This window comes from Podarcis liolepis, assembly GCF_965112155.1.
Source record: "Podarcis liolepis genome assembly, chromosome: 8".
NCBI lineage: Eukaryota > Metazoa > Chordata > Lepidosauria > Squamata > Lacertidae > Podarcis > Podarcis liolepis.
Window position 1 is genome coordinate 52580292 of NC_139560.1, and position 19627 is coordinate 52599918.

The 19627-nt window shown below is 38.4% G+C and overlaps 1 protein-coding gene across 1 annotated transcript; it reads right to left on the minus strand.

The window, feature by feature from the left end:
• Positions 1-1567: 1567 nt before the first annotated feature.
• On the minus strand, positions 1568-19094 carry LOC310712971 (protein-glutamine gamma-glutamyltransferase 5-like). Its single transcript, XM_083516406.1, has 13 exons — positions 19062-19094; positions 15486-15665; positions 14283-14525; positions 13104-13222; positions 12310-12438; positions 10424-10601; positions 7349-7481; positions 6856-6959; positions 5681-5923; positions 5257-5583; positions 3830-3990; positions 2207-2340; positions 1568-1804 (listed from the first exon to the last, which is right to left on the minus strand). The coding sequence occupies exons 1-13, from the start codon at positions 19066-19068 to the stop codon at positions 1627-1629; spliced, it is 2136 nt and encodes a 711-aa protein (XP_083372532.1). The 5' UTR covers positions 19069-19094; the 3' UTR covers positions 1568-1626.
• Positions 19095-19627: the final 533 nt, after the last annotated feature.

The window sequence follows — 19627 nt, forward strand, 5'->3', positions numbered from 1 at the left end:
AAAAGCAGACACAATCAGGAATGAGAAACATGCCCTGAGCCATCTGAAACTATTTGTTCTGCTAAAACCATTTCAGATTTACTCTCTCCTTGTGGCACAATACAGTTTGGATTATATGGGTCAAATCGGGAAAGAATCTCGAATGTGACTGTAGAAAGTTGTGACACAGGCGGCCTTTTGATCATAACATTAGAACAGCCCACTGAATTGGGCCAATGGCTCATCTAATCCAGTATCCTGTTCTCTTTTATATATATATATAAATTTTTATTTGATTTTACAATTTAACATTCAACACATTTATCATATAAAAGAAAAATAAAAAAGAAGAAAATAGAACTCCCTCTACCTTGCGACTTCCCTCAACTTCCCCTCCTGGTTCTTTAAATATGTGCTACTTCTGCTTAATTTTTAATCTTCTTTTTTATAATCTTGCTAAATACTCTTAATTCTTATCATTTTCTTTCAAATTACATCTTACACTTGATTAATTTGCATATTATTGTTTCTTAACCTTTACACTTGTTTTCTTAGTTGTGTTTACTCAAACCCTGCTAGTGAGTTCATTCTTTACAATGTTTCTGTAGATACAACATAAACGGTTCCCAGTCTTTTTTCAAGTCCCTATTGTCATTGTCTCTAAGTCTTCCTGTAAGTTTCGCCATTTCTGTGTATTCCATAAGTTTAACTTGCCATTCTTACTCCGTTGGTATCTTGTCATCCATCCATTTTTGGGCTAGTAAGATCCTAGCCACCATTGTAGCATATATGAATAACTTCTTCCACAGTATCCTGTTCTCACAGTGGCCGATGGAATGCCTGTGGGAAGCCTGCAAGCTGTATATGAGCGCAACAGCACTCTGTCTACCTGTGATTCCTAGCAGCTGGTATCATTTCCATTCTGGTGATTGTACAATTAGAGATTCAGCAACTCAAAAGCCAAAGCTACAAATGTCTTCAATGTGACTGTGGAAGGTGATCACAGGAATAATACTAACCTACTTTTATTTGTGCAAAGCTCCAAGTTGAGAGCTCTATGTGTCTTAGATCTTCTCCTCTGAACTTTGTGTATCTCCGAGACCCTGAACATAACATTTTAATGTAAAATTGTGAAGTAGAGCTAGCAAGGGATACAATACTTCATAATTCATGTTAAATTCCCATTTACTTCAGTTGGGTTTGCTATATAGCTTGACATCAGTAGAAGAGCATTTAAAATATATGCAAGAATACAAATATATCAAACTATACCCTGCTCCATCACTGGAATCTAGAATCTTAAAGAATGTCTAGATATACGGTATAACCATCTTTCAAATACATGTGTAATTTTATATGTTACGAGTCAGTTCCAGAATGTGGAAATATCTCAGTATTCTCAGGAAAATTTGCAAATTGTATTTGAGCAAATAATGATCCAGCAATTGTCAAAACACATTTCTGGAAGGGTCAGTAGAGTTTTGTGAAGTGGCCTTTGACATTTAAGGTAGCCTAAAAAGTTCTTTTGTTCTATGAGATACATATAAGATACAAACCATACACCTTGGGATTATCCAACTCCTTATGATAGAACTACAAAACATATCTTTATTATTTACAGATTCAGTGTTTTCCCTCTTGTATTACTTATGCTCCTCCTTCTCCAGAGGTTGGTGGGGGATTCCCCATGTCTACGTTGGCATATCCTTTGCAGTTACAGAACTTGTTGCAGCTGACATTGGCAATGAATCGGTGTTTGCCATTCATATATGGAACAAACTCAACACATGTTTGTGCCTTGTGATTAGCGGCCAGTGTTCCCAGTCTGCAGAAGAGATAAAGGAGAGAGGGTGCATGTGATGATATTTGTACATGCAATGATTTAGGCAAACCACCTTTGGTTGATTGATGAGTTGACCTCTTTGACTACAGGATGTCACAAACAACATTACACACTACATTTAAAACACATGACACCCCCCCCCCAAGCAATTCTGAGAATCATAGTGTGTTAAAGGTGCTACGAACTGTAGCCCTGTGAGGGGTGAACTACAATTCCCATAATTCCTTGGGGGAAATCATGTGCTTTAAATGCATGGGATGCTCAGTGAACATTGTCATTAAAGCTACAGTGTGGAACTTCATAGCTGACAGCAAGAGTGAAGGTGGAAACAGGAACCACAGATACCTCAAGGTAGATGCAAACCAAAACTGTGGCTTAACTTACTCAGTAGCGATCGGCTCACTAAACAGTCCATAACCCTCCAAGTGCAGCACACAGTTCTTGAGATCTTCTTTGAGGGGATTAGAGAAGGTGACTTCAGCTGAACATGGTGCATTCAATTTTGGGTAGTTTAAAACCTATTTGGAAAAAATGAGCGCTTGTTTTTACATTCAGGTAGGTAGCCATGTTAGTCTGACGCAGTTGAAATAAATTTTAAAATTATAAAAATTATATAAAAAAATAAAAAATTGTCTAGTAGCACCTTTTACTTAGTTGGTCTCTAAGGTGCTACTAGACTATTTTTTATTTTTTTAACTTGTTTTTACATTGTTATACAATTAGTATATTGCTAATGCTGACCATTAGGTATATTACTGGGTAATCATCCTTAATGGTCAATTGGTGAGTTTTTGCAGGAGATGTTAGGAAATGGTATCTTGATGTAGTGATATATCTTGCATGTTTAGAATGGAAAAGGCATCTTAGGAAAGAGAATTGGATTCCACACTCTCCAGCTAAAGGGAGGTGTATGGCGGGTAAGCAGCCAGTGTTGTGAGGTAGAGCTACCTTGATAGTGCTGGTACAGAGTGAAGATAGGTAGCGTGAATTGGTGCTCTTGCTGGTTCACTGCATGGCTTCTGCCCTGTCCCATCCCCATTCAGGTAAGGTGTAGCAATACTGGCAAGAGGGCAATTTCATAGTTCTGCCACACCACATAAGCCACTACTATTCTCTGTGGGTTTGTGTTTGTGTACACACACACAAAAGATTTGGAGCTTCACACACAGATGAAGGGGATCCGACAGTATAGGGATATGATGTGGAATAGCAGATCTGCTGTTTGGTATGATTTTCTTCTCTCTCTCTCTCTCTCTCTCTGTGTGTGTGTGTGTGTGTGTAATTTAGACCATTTGCTGACCATTCCCCATCAGTCAATAAAGACTTCTGAGCAGTTCACACAATATTGAAATACAGTGGTGCCTTGCAAGATGAAAAGAATCCGTTCCGCGAGTCTGTTCGTCTTGCGTTTTTTTCGTCTTGCGAAGCAAGCCCATTAGCGTCTTAGCGGATTAGCGTGCAGCTTAGCGGGCTTAGCGGATCAGCTGATAAGCGGTTTAGTGGCTTAGAGGATCAGCTGATAAGTGGCTTAGCGGCTTAGCGGATCAGCTGTTAAGCGGCTTAGCGGATCAGCTGATAAGCGGCTTAGCGGATCAGCTGTTAAGCGGCTTAGCGGCTTAGGATCAGCTGATAAGCGGCTTAGCGGCTTGGGGAAAAGGGGGGGGGAACCCCGCAGGAACTCGCAAGACATTTTCATCTTGCGAAGCAAGCCCATAGGAAATTCGTTTTGCGAAGCACCTCCAAAACGGAAAACCCTTTTGTCTAGCGGGTTTTCCGTCTTGCGAGGCATTCGTCTTGCGGGGCACCACTGTATGAACTATTTAGCACCATGAAGACATTACAAATTAAAAATAAGCAAATGCCACAAAAATATTATAATCTTTTATGCTCTCTCCTCCAAGGTAAACAGATATTGACTTCAGTTATCCTCATGATTTCAGTTATCCTCTTGCCGAAATGTCTGAGACTGCCATTGCTTGTTCACTGTAAGGGCCAAATGGTCTTTACCTTTATCTCAATGGGAAGGCTGTCAATCAGGATATCTCTCTCCACCATCATGATTTCTCCCTTAGGCTCTGGCATTGAGACAGCTGCTACCCTCATAATATTATAATCACAAAGGTGTGACCCATAACTTTCATAGGGTATCTCTATCTTGATCGTCTTCACTGCAAGGCAAAATGTATTGAACATACTTTTTAGAGTCAGAACTTCCATTCTAGAGAATTTCAGGAATTCCTCTCCATTCTAAGGGTTGGCTTGAGTCTCATCAGTGAGTCATTTTTAGGGAAATTGTGACAAGAGAAACATAAACAATAACATAAAAGTCAAATCATTTGAGCTTTCTGCAACCTGATGTCTTCCAGATGTTTCTGAAAACAATTACTGTCATCCAAGATGTCTTATGGGAATCGTACTTTAGAGAGCACCAGTCTGAGGAAGGTTATTTTGTGAAACATGTTATCACTTACGGAACCAAATCTAAATGTTCAAGTGATAGATTATTAAATGATTGTCAATAATGTAGAACAAGTGGGTCTACTGCCTGCTGTATAAAGGATGGATGACTCTGTCATAAATTGCAGCCTAAGCAGAGTTGCCTAAATGTAAATTCTATAAATTAGTAGGATTTCTTTCCAAGTAATGATTATAGGATCAGAGTGTTAGATGGTGAACATTCTCTAGATCTGATACAGCTATTTGATGAAACAAAGAGAAAATTTGAGAGTGTTTTACATGCAATTCCAAAGCAGTTTTTGCATGTTCATGTTTTCCAAGTGAAATCTATATTACCAGAACGTACAGCTAATTTGTGGGAGTGCAATGCTGTTTTCCACTTTATATATCTCAAATTAATAGCACTCAGTAAATGTCACCAAATGGCAGACAGACCCAAATGCATGATTTCAAATTATCTAAATTTGAATCCTCATTTGCTCTCCAAGCATACATTTGGGTGCTGCATTACAAAAATCTCAGTGTGTCTTTCCAGGTACTCCTACCTCTGATACGAGATAGGTAAGAGGCTGCTTGATTGTAGCATTGTGTTCATGGAATGCTTGTGGAAATCTTTCCCCAGGGAGGACTGCCTGGCACCTTCATAACATATCTTTCGGTACCAGGCAAAAACATGTGTCTTCTTCCAGGCTTTTGGCTAATTAAACTGAGGCAGCAGGGGGTTGCTGTACACCAGGCATGGCCAAACTTGGCCCTCTAGATGTTTTGGGACTACAATTCCCATCATCCCTGTCCACTGGTCCTGTTAGCTAGATGATGGGAGTTGTAGTCCCAAAACATGCCTGCTGTACACCAAAATGTTGAGTGTCAGATGAAATTTTTTTAAATTGTCCCTGGGCCTTGTAATATATTTTTATTTTAATATGCTGCATTAAGACAGTATATATAAATAAGTTAAATAAATAGTTAAGACTTACCTTCTTTGGGGCCAAGTGTAACATGCACACAGTCTTTCCAGATTGGATCCAGTGAACAGCCATTATATATCATTCCCTGAGCACAAAGGTTGAATTTCCTGTCTTTAGCCTCATTCGACAAGTTTTCAAGCATCCACTTTATTTGAACATCTTGACCATAAAGGGGACAATTAGCCATCTTAAATTTCATTGTCACCCCAGTGTCTTTCAAAGTTTTGTTTCTCTGGGATGCTATATCTTTGTCGATTTCGGAATTGGGAGCATTGAGGTATTGAGAACTTATTTTTCTGCAAGCTTTATAGAAGGCTTTTTTCTCTTGCAGAGAACCTGGTTGGGGGCAAATAACATATCTCCAATGATCACTTTTCACTTTACTATATCAACATGTTAAACTTCAGTTATTCTCATTAAAATTGGTCATTACCTAATTCATGCTTGTAAGCATCAGTGACATCCTCACGCAAATCTCCGCCAACACTCTTGGTGCTGATGCATTGCCCACAAGGCCAGATATCACAGTGCAGTTTTGTCTTCTTGCCTCTACCTTGAGAAACCCAGGCTGTACTCCTTGCATTTAGCATACAAAATACACGAGGGCCATCAGAATCAGTATCCACATCTCCATCTCTGATGCTTTTGACCCAGATAGGGCCACTGCACACTGATCCTATGGTATACAAAGACAAACATGTTGCTCAATGGTAGTCTGATTGATCACTATCCTAAACTTTAAGAATCTGTATTTATCTTAACAATACAGCTAACAATCCCTGAGAATCCAGCTTCATCCAAAGGAAGGAAGGAAGGAAGGAAGGAAGGAAGGAAGGAAGGAAGGAAGGAAGGAAGGACCTGCTATGAAAGTTTGTAGCATGAATAACCAAAATGGTACTCTCCATATATTGGTGGATTCCAACTCCCATCAGCTCCAGCCAGCATCCACAACATCTGAGGGACACCATACTGGTTATCCACACTGGGAAATGGCTATCATGTTTGCAGTCTAAGGTAGTCGTGCAGCTTATTACCTGCCAAGCTTAATACCAGCCATATATGACTGCTTTGCTAAATCTCCTGTTTTTGCTGTTGGTATGAGACAAATTCAATTTGTGGGACTAATACTCGTATTATGCTGGCTGACAGCATGGAAGCCACTGAAGCACTAACCCTTCCCATGCTGCTGAGTTCCAGACCATATGGTACCTACAATGCAGCTACAGGTTGGACACCTTCCATGTGGACTGGGGCCTACTAATGCAGCCTACTAATGCCTACTAATGCAGCCTCACCAGCACTTCAGAGTTTAGAGGAAGAGGCATATTACAATCTGTCATACTAAAGGAGATAATATCCAGCTCTTTTCTCTTTGTCCATCAGTTATTATTTGTGGGTTACTAATAATTTGCAGTGCCTTCTTACACATGATTATCTCTAGATTGGGAAAGAGCAGTGCTCTTTTTCTAGAAAAAGAGGTGCCAGAACTCACCATAAGTGCCTCCCTTGTTCTCTTATAATGGCAATGGAGCCCACCCGAGAGGTGCCAAAACTGAGTTCCAGTGAGTTTGGGATGAAAAAAAGCCCTGTGAAAGAGGCTTCATTTACCTTTACTAGTTTCTATAGGTGTCGGATCTAGATATTGCCAGTCACTCATAGCTTGGTTTATGTCTTTTCGGGCCATCCAAGATTCATTCCAGCAATGATGTACCCTGTAGAATACAGAAATTCAGACACTTCCTGTGTCAAAATACAAAGCTAATTCTGAAGAAACCTGATCATTCAGTAATGATTTACGATAAAAGATCCCATGTTGTATGGAATGCCAGTACAAAGATTGAGTATCATTTAGAAAATGCTTTTGTATTTACATTTATTTCTTTAGAATTTTAATTTGACTTTAGGGCTCCAAGAAAGTAACTACTTTTAAAGAAAATGAATGTTTTTATTACTTTACAATGGAGACTGTAGCTGATATAGTGGACATCATCATAAGTGCAGTTATCATAAGCCATACTTGTGAATCCTTGGTCACTCTCATGCTGAAGCTTCTCCAATTCTCTGATTTTATTCTTCAACATCTCTGTTGTTGCTCACTTACCAGATGTGTTCTTTGCCACTTAAAGTTTTGCCTGTATAGTCATAAACCTCCTGGACTGTGAGAGGATCAACAGCATTCAAAGCGCAATAGAAGCCGGTGACGACTCTGCTTGGGATTCCCAAACATCTCATAACTGTAAACAGATGAAATACCCAAACACTGATATTATATGTTCTGCACACACTGAGATAGAAAACTTGCCTTCCTAGCTCAGCAAAACCCACGTAACTATTTGCAACAAAGCCCATAAGTACTCAGGCTACATAGACTTTGGTAGTTCAGGCAACAAACCACCTGCTTATCAAATTGCATGTGTTATTTCCAAGGAAACCCTAGTCACGTGTATCTATAGTTGGAAGAGTATGACTCTTTTAACACATATATACCACTGCAACACAGGCTCAGCCCCTAACAGGTTTGCTCATGTTCAGTGTTCCAGCCAGTCTGCCCTCTTCCAGGATGTTGTAAGCCAAGAGTAGCCAATGAGGTGTCATCACAATGTGGTGTCCCATCATTGTCCTACCTCATGGTCAATGAGTTCCTGAATGACACAATATTGGCTAACCTAATAAGGGCTCAAGCAGGGTAATTCAGTTGTTTCCTTCTCAATTTTCTGGTTTTCTTTTCTAACTGAAACTCAACTTCCTATGACTGTTAAACATCACTGAGCATGGCCATTGAGTTATTTTTGCCCCCTTTGTTTTTAAAGTTTGAACTACTTCATATCATGCAGATACCTTCTTCTTACTTCTCATTGGCCCATCTTGGCTTCAATCCTGTTTGTGGAGAACTATTTAACATTAGTCTGTTTATGCATCATACATTTAAATCACATTGCTTCCCTCAAAGAATCCCGGAAACAGTAGTTTATCCTTCACAGAGTTACAGTACCTAGCATCCTTAACAAACTACAATTCTCAGGATGTTTTGGTGAAAGTAATGTGTTTTAAATGTATGGGTTGTACACAGTCTCAGATTACTATGTTACCTCTATTATGAACAGCCAATGTGTTAGGAAATGATATGACCCAGTGACATATTTGTAAATAGATTCTAGGGCTTTTGTAGTAAGAATTCGCTTCACCCTGGTTTCTGTATATTTACTTGACAATCTAACCAGCAGCATATGTCAGCAGCACAGATGGTTTTATAACATCAGGGCAGAAAATAGACTATTGCAGCTTTGGCAATGTGTTTCTGTAACCCCAGACATTTCTGTATATGGCAGACATTTTTTTACTGTCTACTTTTATCTAGTATAAATGGCCAATAATATTCAGCACATCTTACAGTTAATTTCCCAGTTGCTTCAACAATTCATTCATCTTTATCCTGTTTAATGTAAATCTAATGTTCACAGTCTTTTTATATTATTTGAATATTTCCTGTAAAAGTTTTCAAATGCAGCTAGTAAATAAATGAAGTTCTTCCTGGTCTTTGCTTTCACTTTTTCTATCATCCCCCACTGGCTATGGAACGCTAAAAAACATTCCTTTTGCTTTCAGCAGATAACCTACTTTGCCATTGACAAGCTCAAAATAACTCCAAGGCATTCTGCTTTGTCTCAGGATTCATCCAAACCCAATGCCAGGAGTACCCTAGTGGCCAGTAACCTGTGGCCTTTAGAGGTACCAAAATTTGCCATCTAATGAGGTTAATTTAACTACTGCAAATTGGGCTATTCCTGATTCCCTGCTTTAGAGAGAAGCTTTGAACATGCAGTTATCATGCTAAAGTCAGTACATTTTGGGAGCACGTGGAATCTGCACACTAATGTTCTGCTCAGAAATAGCCATGATGTTTCAAGCATGCTTGTGCTTAGGGAAAGCCACAGCTCAGTGGTAGAGCACATACTTTTTATGTAAAACTATTTGATCCTTGACATCTCCAGAGAAGTGTAGGGAGAAAGCCCTGTTTGAAGTGTCCCTGAATTAGAGGACCTTATGCATTATATCTTGCGTTGCCCCTTATATACTAAAGCAAGAGAATGGTTTTTGACACCTATAATGATAAGGTCCCCTGGCCAGAATCCTTCTGACATTATTCTATATCTCCTTGCAGTCATTGATAAGTATGTGCAGCACTTTTTGCAACTGCTGCCAGGAAAATTAGAAAAAAATTATATAGCCGAGATAGCTATCAACTGTAAAGGAGATGAATTTATTTGACCCCATCTACACCAAGCTGTATTTTTCTCACTAAACTTTGTACATAATTGTCTATTTTATGTGATTTTAGCTTATAAATTTTATTGTCTAATGTTCAATGTGTATATTGAGGAGTTTCTGTAGCTTTGTGCAGATTAGGTCATGTTTTGACAATATAAATGTTTTTAAGTTTGTGTATCAAATTAGTATATATTCTATTGAATGATATTGTATACGTTGCAGCAGCCTTTGGCTTTAAGCAATAAATTTGACTGACTGACTGACTGTTTGAAATGCAGGAGACTGCTATTAGTTCATGTCAACAACAATACTGAGCCAGATGGACCAGTGATCTGACTTGACAGACAGCACTTCCTATGTTCCTGGGCATGATGGGGAGCACTGCATACCAAATACTAGGACAATTCAGTCTCACACCATTCCTTGAGAAGACTACCCTCCTGAATTCCAAAATGTCATATGTTATTATACTTCCTCTCCTTCTTATAATGTTGCTATACTCTCTGGCTTGGTTTTTTGTTCTTTACTAAATGTTCATGTATGGATAGAAATAGTAGAATCATTGAATACTTGAGTTGGAAAGGACCACAAGGTTCATCTACTCCAGCCCTCTGCAATTCAAGAATCATTCGCCCAATGTGGGGCTTGAACGCACAACCCTGAGACTAAGAATCTCATGCTCTACCAACTGACATGAGCTATGTAGAAATAGTAGAATTTCAGCCTTTCTACTCTGTACATTTTTAATAACTAGCATTCTTTTTTTAGGGGGATAGTTCTTTATCTGACATTACTGGGTGTCATCCCATCACACCAAACAGACGCCATTTAACTTTTTGTTGAATTTAGTAGTTGCCATCTGCATCTGAGAAAGCATTTTTCTGTTAGGACCATTCATGCCCCCTACCTGTACACATGACCGAAGCAAAAGTCCCGCAGTACCCATATTTGACAGGCTTGCACTTGCTCTGAAACCACTGGCGGAGGATAGGGGCACTTCCATTCCACATTAAAGGATTGTGTCCCTGCAAGTAGTTATTACTGGGTGGAAGTTTCAGAATGCTTTTCTTCTTATGGCAACAGATCTGAAAACAGAAAGGTGATGGTGCTCAGTGCTCAAGAGTAATATCCTTGCCATACCTAGCTTGAACATTCCACGGAATCAGCATACATCACTTCATGCACAATGATCATCCCTATCATAAAAGGCAACAGGATGTGACTAACATATACCTGAAACAATTAATCTTGACCTGGGAGAGATGCATGTAAATGCAATAGTTTAAAGCACAAATTCACCTGCTCAGTTCTTATTATACTATACAGTAGGCATACCGTTTTTCAGAGGCCATTGCTCTCTGCTTTTGGCCATGAGAAGATGGACATTTATATAAATATTTACAGTCATCTACATGTTGTTTTACAAGATTAAAATAAGCAAATCCCAGTTGAAATTGTACAGGCTTTTTTTAAGGGGGGGGTGAGACAAAGAGAAAACAGAGTTTGGATCACATTCAGTTGCTATATTCAGCCTGAAGTATCAGAACAAGTAATGGTGGTCCCTTTACGGTGGGCAATGGCACATGGTGCTCTGACTTACCCCCACTCCACAGTAAGTGAATTTAAGATTCACTATACATTACCCTGGTACACAATACATCATCTGCATGCACATGATTTTTTATGTGTGTTTCTGTGAAGAAATTAAATTTGACTAAGAGTTGTTTAGACAAAACTCCAGGGAAATTAAAAATAAATAGCAATGTGTACCTCTTTTCTTTTTTAAAAAATATTGTTATTATATTCTGTTGATAGAATGCTCAGAAATATTTCCATAGGGCTACCAATGGTCCTCATCCAGTTACTAATATGTCCATACATTTAGCAATACTGAAGCACTGGGTACATGAATTGCAGGCCATATTCTTCTCTCTCTTCCCTCCCCCATCCTGAAACCTCCCTTTGTAGGGTGAGATTTTATATTATTTCATCACTTTCATCTCTTTGATTCTAATCCTAGCATCCAGAATCCTGTTGTTGTTGTTTTTTAATAGAAAAATATTTACAAAAGTACCCACTCATATAAAATATCAATGCAGTGCATAAAGATACATACAGGTGCAAAACTAAGATACCATAAAAGCAATGCAAAACAATCATAAAAATGACTGGCCCATCTTGGGTGGCAACTAAACAACTGAAAAGGCCAGGTAGCATAAAAAGAACTTTGAGAGATATTAGAAAATTGCCAGCAAGGATCCCTGCCAAATCTCTTTTGGAACAGCATTCCACAGCATGGAACCAACAACACCAAATGCCTAGTGTCTAGGAGAAGTCAGATGGGTTTCTGAAACATAGCAGAAAACTATTAGGAATAGAAATTCATCTGCTTCTTATTAAAGATGATGGTGGTGGGTGATTTTTTATATATATTTATATATAAACATTTGTTGCAGTTCTTATTGGTGCCAGGGATTTAAGAGATATTTATCGGGGCCAGGGAGCTGTCATTTAAGAGATGTTCTCCAGTCATCATAACAACCATTTCCCCCATCTTAACAAAGACAGGCACAGTTATGTTTGCAAAGCTGACTATCAGTGGGCAATTTAGCAATTTACATAAGCCAAACACACATTCCCTAGGAATTTCTCTGGGGTTGTGCCTGCTGACAGATTTGTGATGAGCCAGCCTCTAGTAATGACTGGAGAGACAGAGGCAAACCAATGCCAGGGGTGGTTATAGGCAAATATATCCACAAGGAGTCAATTAAACGTCCTGTACTCAAACTTTACCATACTGTTCAACACCCTGCTGATGTACACGGGATCATTGCGACAGGAATAATCCATGCCAGGATCACGAAGGAAGTTTGTACTTGTGTCCAGAATTTTCAGACAGATATCCAGAAGGCCATCTTGGAACTAAACACACAAAATATGAGCACTCATTTTGAAGCCATTTGTGACACAAATATTCAGAACAAAAATTTCCCTGTTATAGCAGAGAACAACTACTGGACTGCCAGGAATCTGTAGAACTGGAAATGTGAGCCAATAATAAATAAATAAATAAATAAATGCAGCTGACACCAAGAAATGTAGATTAACTAAATATAAGTAGAAATAACTGCTTCTCACTTTGCTTTTGAAGTCAAAGGGGTGTCTTTGTTGAGTTAGTGCCATTTTTGAAATGTGAACAGGATGGCTTTGCATGAGAGCTAACAACCAATAAATTCCACCCGCCCCCCAATGAAACTTCTAACTGAACTGGTTTGGCAAATAATGATTAAAATGTAAATGAATGTACATGCTGCAAAGCTTCAGTGAAGGTTATTATTTCATTTTAAGGAAATAATGAAGCAGCAATTGATTTAGGGCAGTTCAGGCAGTACTCCACCACAGGGTGCTGAGGCAAGGGGGGGAATTTTACTTTTAAATATGCAACACTGGCTACAGCCATTGGATAGAAAGCACTTTATGTACATCTCTTTTTCCATAGACAATTTGTGTCCAAGAGTATAATTAATCTAATCTAAAGACTAAGGTGAAACTCATAATACATTCAAGAGCCATAATCTTGCATTTACCTGTCCAAAATACCATGGATGAGAAGTTACGTGTTTGGGAAGCCCCTGGAATACAATCCCATGCTCATTCAGGACATACTCTTCTCTATGAGCTTGATTGTCTAAATACACAGGGTCATCTGAGAAAACAATATAGACAAGGTCTCTGAACAAGTTCCAATATCAAGGGCAGAATTTTCATAAAATTTACACCAGCTCTGACATAACAGATCAGGCATGAGATTTATATTTTTTCCAGTACAGGTAGTTCATGCATTCAGCTGTGATGAGATCATTTTGATGCATATGTAAATGACCCTTTATTATCATACCTTTGGGACAAGCCTCTAATATCAAGCATGCTTTAAATATGGCAAACCAATTTGGATCTACATGCTGCAAATGAATCCATCAAATAATGGATAAACAAAATGGCTGCTTTGCAGTACTGCTTTCAATAGCTACAGTTTAAGGAATGGTTTGGTAAAAATATGTCTAATACCAGGCCCGTGTTTTGTTAGCCCAAAAGTGAAAAATGAGCGAGGTCCCAGACAAAGTGGACTGGCAACTTAAGATGTTGGGATATGCAGAACTTGCAGGTCTAACGCATAGAAAAAGAGAGCAAGAAGGACATATATTTAAAGAAGAGTGGGAAATGTTTATTGAATACAGTATATGAAAGATAATTGTACACAACTGAAAACGCATTAAGATAAATTCAACAGTGTAATTAATGTTTGAATGGTGTAAAAATGGAAAACTGACTTGAATGGTTAGAGTAAAATATGCAGGAATGGAAGATATTTAAAATGAACCATGGAAAGAGAAGAAGGGAAGCCATTGGATATTAATAAGTTTGTAAAATGTTTATTTCGTATTGGAAAAAATAATAACAATTAAATACAAAAAGTCTAATACCATTTCCAGAGTTTCATTAATCGTATGATACTACCTTAAGTGTGCTAATACAGTATATTTGTTTCTGTGTACAAGCATGTGATGTGTTAACATCCCATGTACCCCCAAGCCTAATATCTGCTTTTATATATGTTTCTTTACTCAACCCAAAAGTCTTTCCTCACCACCACCACCACTACTACTACTACTACTACAGAAATACACATTCTCACAAATTGTCTGTGTCTGCAGGCACTTGCTTAGCAAGACTATCCAGACAAGGAGTTTCTTATTGATTCTTACCAGAACACCAAGGGTTGAAGAGAACATAAAAGTCTCCCAGATGTTGGGTGCTTGAGTGTTCACATGACACTAGACACATATTCAGAGTGTAGCAGCCAATACAGGCACTGGCGGGAGGGAACAGACTGACATAGAGGCTTTGTTCATTATGGAGTTTGTAGCAAGCATTCCAGTGGCTTTGATTTGGAGATTGCCCTAAAGGAAAGATGCTCTTTGTTCCGAGAGATTCGCAGGGTTTCGGACCTGTTCAAGAAAGTTGTTCAAAAAGGAAGTGAACACAAGAACTGTTTTGCCTAAACTTATTTACAATTGTCGGTGAAAGAATAAAGATGCAAAACGTTATATAGGATTTGTGAGATTAATATGATGCTGAACTTCCAAGAAGCATAGGAGAATGAATGAAGATAATGGCTGGCTTCCAAAGATGAGCAAAGATTCGTATCTTTAGAATTAAGGTCCTATGAAGATCAAAGAATGAACATGATACAATATGTAAGGATCACTTTTTACTAAAATCTGAAAGTAAGTAGGGTGTGTTCTTTTCATTTTTTTCTAATAACTGCATGCAATTTTATAAATATATATTTGGGTGGTTTGGTTTGGTTTTTGTTTTGTGGGGTTTTTTTTGCAATTTCACCCCATATAGCTATTCAGTGCAATAACAATCCTATGCCTCTTTACTTGGGAGTAACCTTGTCTGAAATCACAGAAACTTACTTTGAGTAAACAAGCATAGGCTAAAGCTACACAAGTCAACACACAGGTTGTTTTTGGCTTACTGAAATATTCAGAAGGGTTATCTATCTGTGTGAGCCATCTACTGTTGGCAAAGTGTATGAAGGGAATTCTATGAATAGTTCCATGAAAATGAATTTTTTTCATGTTCATTCAGTGTTCTCATTTGACAGAAAAAGCTCTGCAGACCTCTATGAATACGACTCTTTGACATAACTGCCAACATCAGCTAATGCAGAGAAAATAGGTATGAAGTAGCTCAAAGATCATCAATCCTTTTGTATTGAGTATCAATACATTTTATTTAACAAAATTCACATACCACCTGATTGTAACAAAAGCTCTAAATCGGTGGTACTTAACCATTAGGAATACAGTAAACAGAAGTTCTCCCTAAACACTAAAGCTTTTAACATAAGACCTCTAGTGACTTTATGGAGCACGTTTGTCATCATATAAAAGAATTACCTGTTGCCACCGTGAATGTGATCTTGTCCTTGTCATCATCCCATTCCCGGTTTTGGAAATGCACATAGAACCCAAACAGCTGGCCTCTTCTCACAATTAGTTTATTAGAACTAAAAAACTGTGTGTGGTGGTTGCTGCAGTTCTGAGCACAGTTTAGGTCTACATTTTTCACCTCAAGGACTGCAGGAAAACAAATAATGATGGGACCGATTAATGAATATTTAAAATAATTTTTAAAATCCCCCCCCCAACTTAGCAGCACCATGAGTGATATGGGGCTTCCAATCTCTCCTCCACTGCTCCATAAATAGTGTGGGGCTCTAATATTCTCTGAACACTGATTCTGAGGGTTAGGGGAACTTCAGGAAGAACAAACATATCTGTCTTCTTATGCAAGGAACTTCTGAGTCCAACCCAATAGTGTACCATAGTTTTGTTTAGCTCTGATGTGAACCTGAGAAGCACATCAGCAACAAGACAGTGGTGGTTAATTAAAATTTCTGAGTTGAATGTGATTAACATACCAGTTTTTATTAGGATGTTGTACTTAGTCTGCAGCAAATTAAAAATTGAAACCAGCCCCACCCCCCACAATAATCTTTTCAGAAAAATGTTTTTTCATGCCTTCATAACCAGGCACATGTACAGACCCTCCATAACAGATGAGTATATATGAGCACCAGCTTTGTGTATCCAGGTCCAACCAAAACATTGTACGGGGAGGAGAGCTGCCACAAACCCATTCACTGTGACACATTGACAAGCCACACTTTTGAAGATGTGAAGAAGGCTAAGGAAAGCAATAAATATGCACACATTTTTGTTTCTGAGTTAGTTTCATATGTCTCTTTTAATCATTTTCAAACTGCAAGGAATAGACATGTTATTATCCTTAATGAAAAAAGTCCCTTTTTCTGATTTCCACATCCTATTGTAATCCACACAATTATTCCTGGGGGGGGGGGGTATGCTGGTCACCATAAGGTACATCTTGAATCAATTAAGCTAAAGCATATAATGGAACCCAAATGCTTCTTTGAAGGAACACAAGGTTCCATTCTATGCTTTTGCTGTAACACACACACACACAAACAAACACACCTGCCTGTCCATCTGTCTCCTCCCCACCCCCTTTCTCTACATGTGGCTATTAGCATTTTTCAAAATTGTCATTTGAATCACCAAACAAAAACTGAGGTGTTGACAAATGAAAGAGAATGCTCTCTTTTCTTGCACTGAAAGGTTGCTCCAGAAGATTAAAATGGATTTCATTATCTTTTATATAGTTTTTCCACGAGGAATTTATTATATACGACACTTATTACCTTTTGTTTATGAATTTTTGTGGAGCTTAGTGTTAACATATTTTTAAACAAAGTTTTGAGGCTTTGTATAATCCATCCAAGTTTAGCAACAGAAGTAATTAAACAACACTGAAGTGCACTGTCTGCTTCCTTAGAGGACTACATCATGCTTCTGATTAAGGTGCCCACAAAAGATTATGCTGCAATAAATTTATTATCTTTTAGATACCATAAGATGTCGCCTAAAGGTGCTGTCTCTGCTGCAACATACCATTAAGACTGTTCCCTCAGGAACATGCTGTTATTCATTGACTGTTAGAAGAAGGTGCATAATACTATACTGTTTTGAGAGATAAAAAGCATCACAGCTTCCCAAGGGGAGTCTTCTCCTCTAGAGTGTACAATTTAATGTCAGCATACATCATATTTTAACTATGTTTCACATCCACTCAGGGTCCTCCAGAGATTATTGGACTACAATTCCCATCATCCCTAGAACATCTGAGGGCCCTCAGGTTCCTCACCCTTGTCATGGTTTAAGCTGCTAGAACACTCCATCTAGAAGTTATGTAGCTATATCTCTGTGCCTATGTGTGTGTGTTTTCTATCGTATCTTAGAAATTCTTTGAACAAATGTATGCAATATGCTGCTCTGCTCCATGTGCATTTCAAGGGCTGTTTAAAAAAGGAAAGATGGCAGGAGACAGAGTTTTACATTTTCACACTCCTCAGGTGCAAAGCTTAACCAGCTTTGATCTTCTTCTACTAATACTGTGTAATGTCAGGTTTGCAACCCTTTGTACAGAACGATTAGTTTTCTTGTGTAACTGCTCTGCATGAGTCTGGAAAGGCTCTGATGAAATCAATCGTGGTGTCAATGTAAGGGACACTGCAGGTTAATCATGGATTTACATGCACAGCTTAGTATATAAAGTTCTTATTTGCCATGCACTGCAAGACATTAGCAAATTCTGATCTTAGAGCTGTGCTTCTAATAGTACTGATTCAATGTCACACTGTAGTGATGATGTCTCTCATGCCACCTAACTTTGGCTTCCATTCACTAGAAGACAATATTTTATTTCCTTTAAAAGTATCCGTACTAGATGGAAACACAGCCTATTGCCTCTGATTATACAAACATAACCAGATTTAGGGCAACACAGCTGGTTCCCCCATACTGGGTGCTATATGTTGTTTTTGTGCTCATTTTAGCACCTTGGCTTTCATCACTTTTTCTCTGCCATCTTAGATTTAATTATTATTATGCTGTTACTGCTGCTCTGGACAGCATAACAACTCCTACCCCCCACTTCTCACAGCCTGCCTAGATCTCAGATTTCCTACAGAAACAGAATATAACAAATGAGCAAACTGACACATTAACGGGATTTTTCTTCTTGCCAGATACACAGCCTGAATTATTATTGCTATTATTATGATTATGGACCTTTTTCAATGCAGAAGTGCTAAAGCAGTTGATGACATTGATAAAATATGCAAAGGATGAAATCTAGTGGTGCTGTTCTGCTGATGAAATGGGAAAGGGGGTGGGTTTTTTTGTTTTGCAAGTCTCCCCCCCCCCCCCAATCTTGCCAGATCTTCTCCATAAAGTTGGACTTCACTAACACTCTAGAGCAGATTTAGAGAAAAGCATGAGGGGGCTGTTGGGGCAAGGGAAATAACCCAAAATTGCATTCCTTCGCATTCCACTGATGGATGCCTTCCATCTGCACAGTAACAACATGGGAAAGCACCCATTAAAAATATAATATAAAAAGCCATCAGAACAATATAAAATATTATGACTGCTAAATGTTGAGCTATACATACAGAATGGGATAAGGATGTGAATAATGACAACCTAATTATGTAACAGAAGCAATCTGCATATTTTCTTAAACTTTCTGTATGTTCACCTGTCCATCAGACAATTTGCTGCAACAGCCAGAAACAGAACCTCGGTGTTCAAAGAAGGGGGAAACAAATGCCATCATTATTTCTTTTGAGTTTCCTTAGCACATCCAGTTAACTTGAGCTAAATGGACCAATAGTCTGGTTCATGCTAGCAATTTTCATTTCCCTGTACCTTTACTATTGACACAATAGCTGCACCAACAAATAACTCAGCAACTCAGCATCCTATTCAATTAGCGTCCAACTGCTGTTCCAGATATTAAACTTACAAACCACAATGCCATGTCAATTTTCTATTAATATTATGGCAAAACAAACATTTAAGATTGGAACATTAAAGCTCAAATGTAGTTACCTTCCATCACAAGTGGATTTTCAGTAAGTTCTGTTGTTCTGTTGAGAGACAGACAATCGTCATCAAAGTTTTTTGATGTTCTCTCAGCCAAATTCAGTTCCATCTAGTGGCATTTATACTCCTAATAAAACAACCCCAAGCCTATCATACATGCAAAGCTACAGTGGTTAGGGTGAGGTTTCACTCAAGTTCCTACTGAAGCTCATAAAATGTGCCAGAATTTTATTTTAGAATCCAAGCATTGGTAAGCCAGACTCACCACTGATGTTGAAGCAAGAGAAGAACTGTTTGCTTTCTTGCTGTGGAATTTGTAGCTGCCCAGATATTTGATTGCTTTAAAGAATATGTTTGCTGACATTTATGAGTTCAGTTATGGTATTACATAAGGTCAGTCACACCATTTAATATGTTTGCATCAAACTGCGAAAGGCTTAAGCTTCTTTTGCAATTATCTCCTTATTTTGTTACTTGGTTAGAAGTAAGAGCTTACTTGGCATAAATTCGTTTAGTTCACCAGCTGTGAATGATAAACTAAGGATAAGCTGTCATGACCACTTTAGTTCCAC

Excerpts from the sequence above, each read along its gene's own strand:
- LOC310712971 (XM_083516406.1), bottom strand. Across the intron at positions 14,526-15,485 it reads CACATTCACGGTGGCAACAG|GTCCGAAACCCTGCGAATCT; the intron begins GTAATTCTTTTA and ends TTTCTTGAACAG. Across the intron at positions 13,223-14,282 it reads CTTCAACCCTTGGTGTTCTG|ATGACCCTGTGTATTTAGAC; the intron begins GTAAGAATCAAT and ends TTGTTTTCTCAG.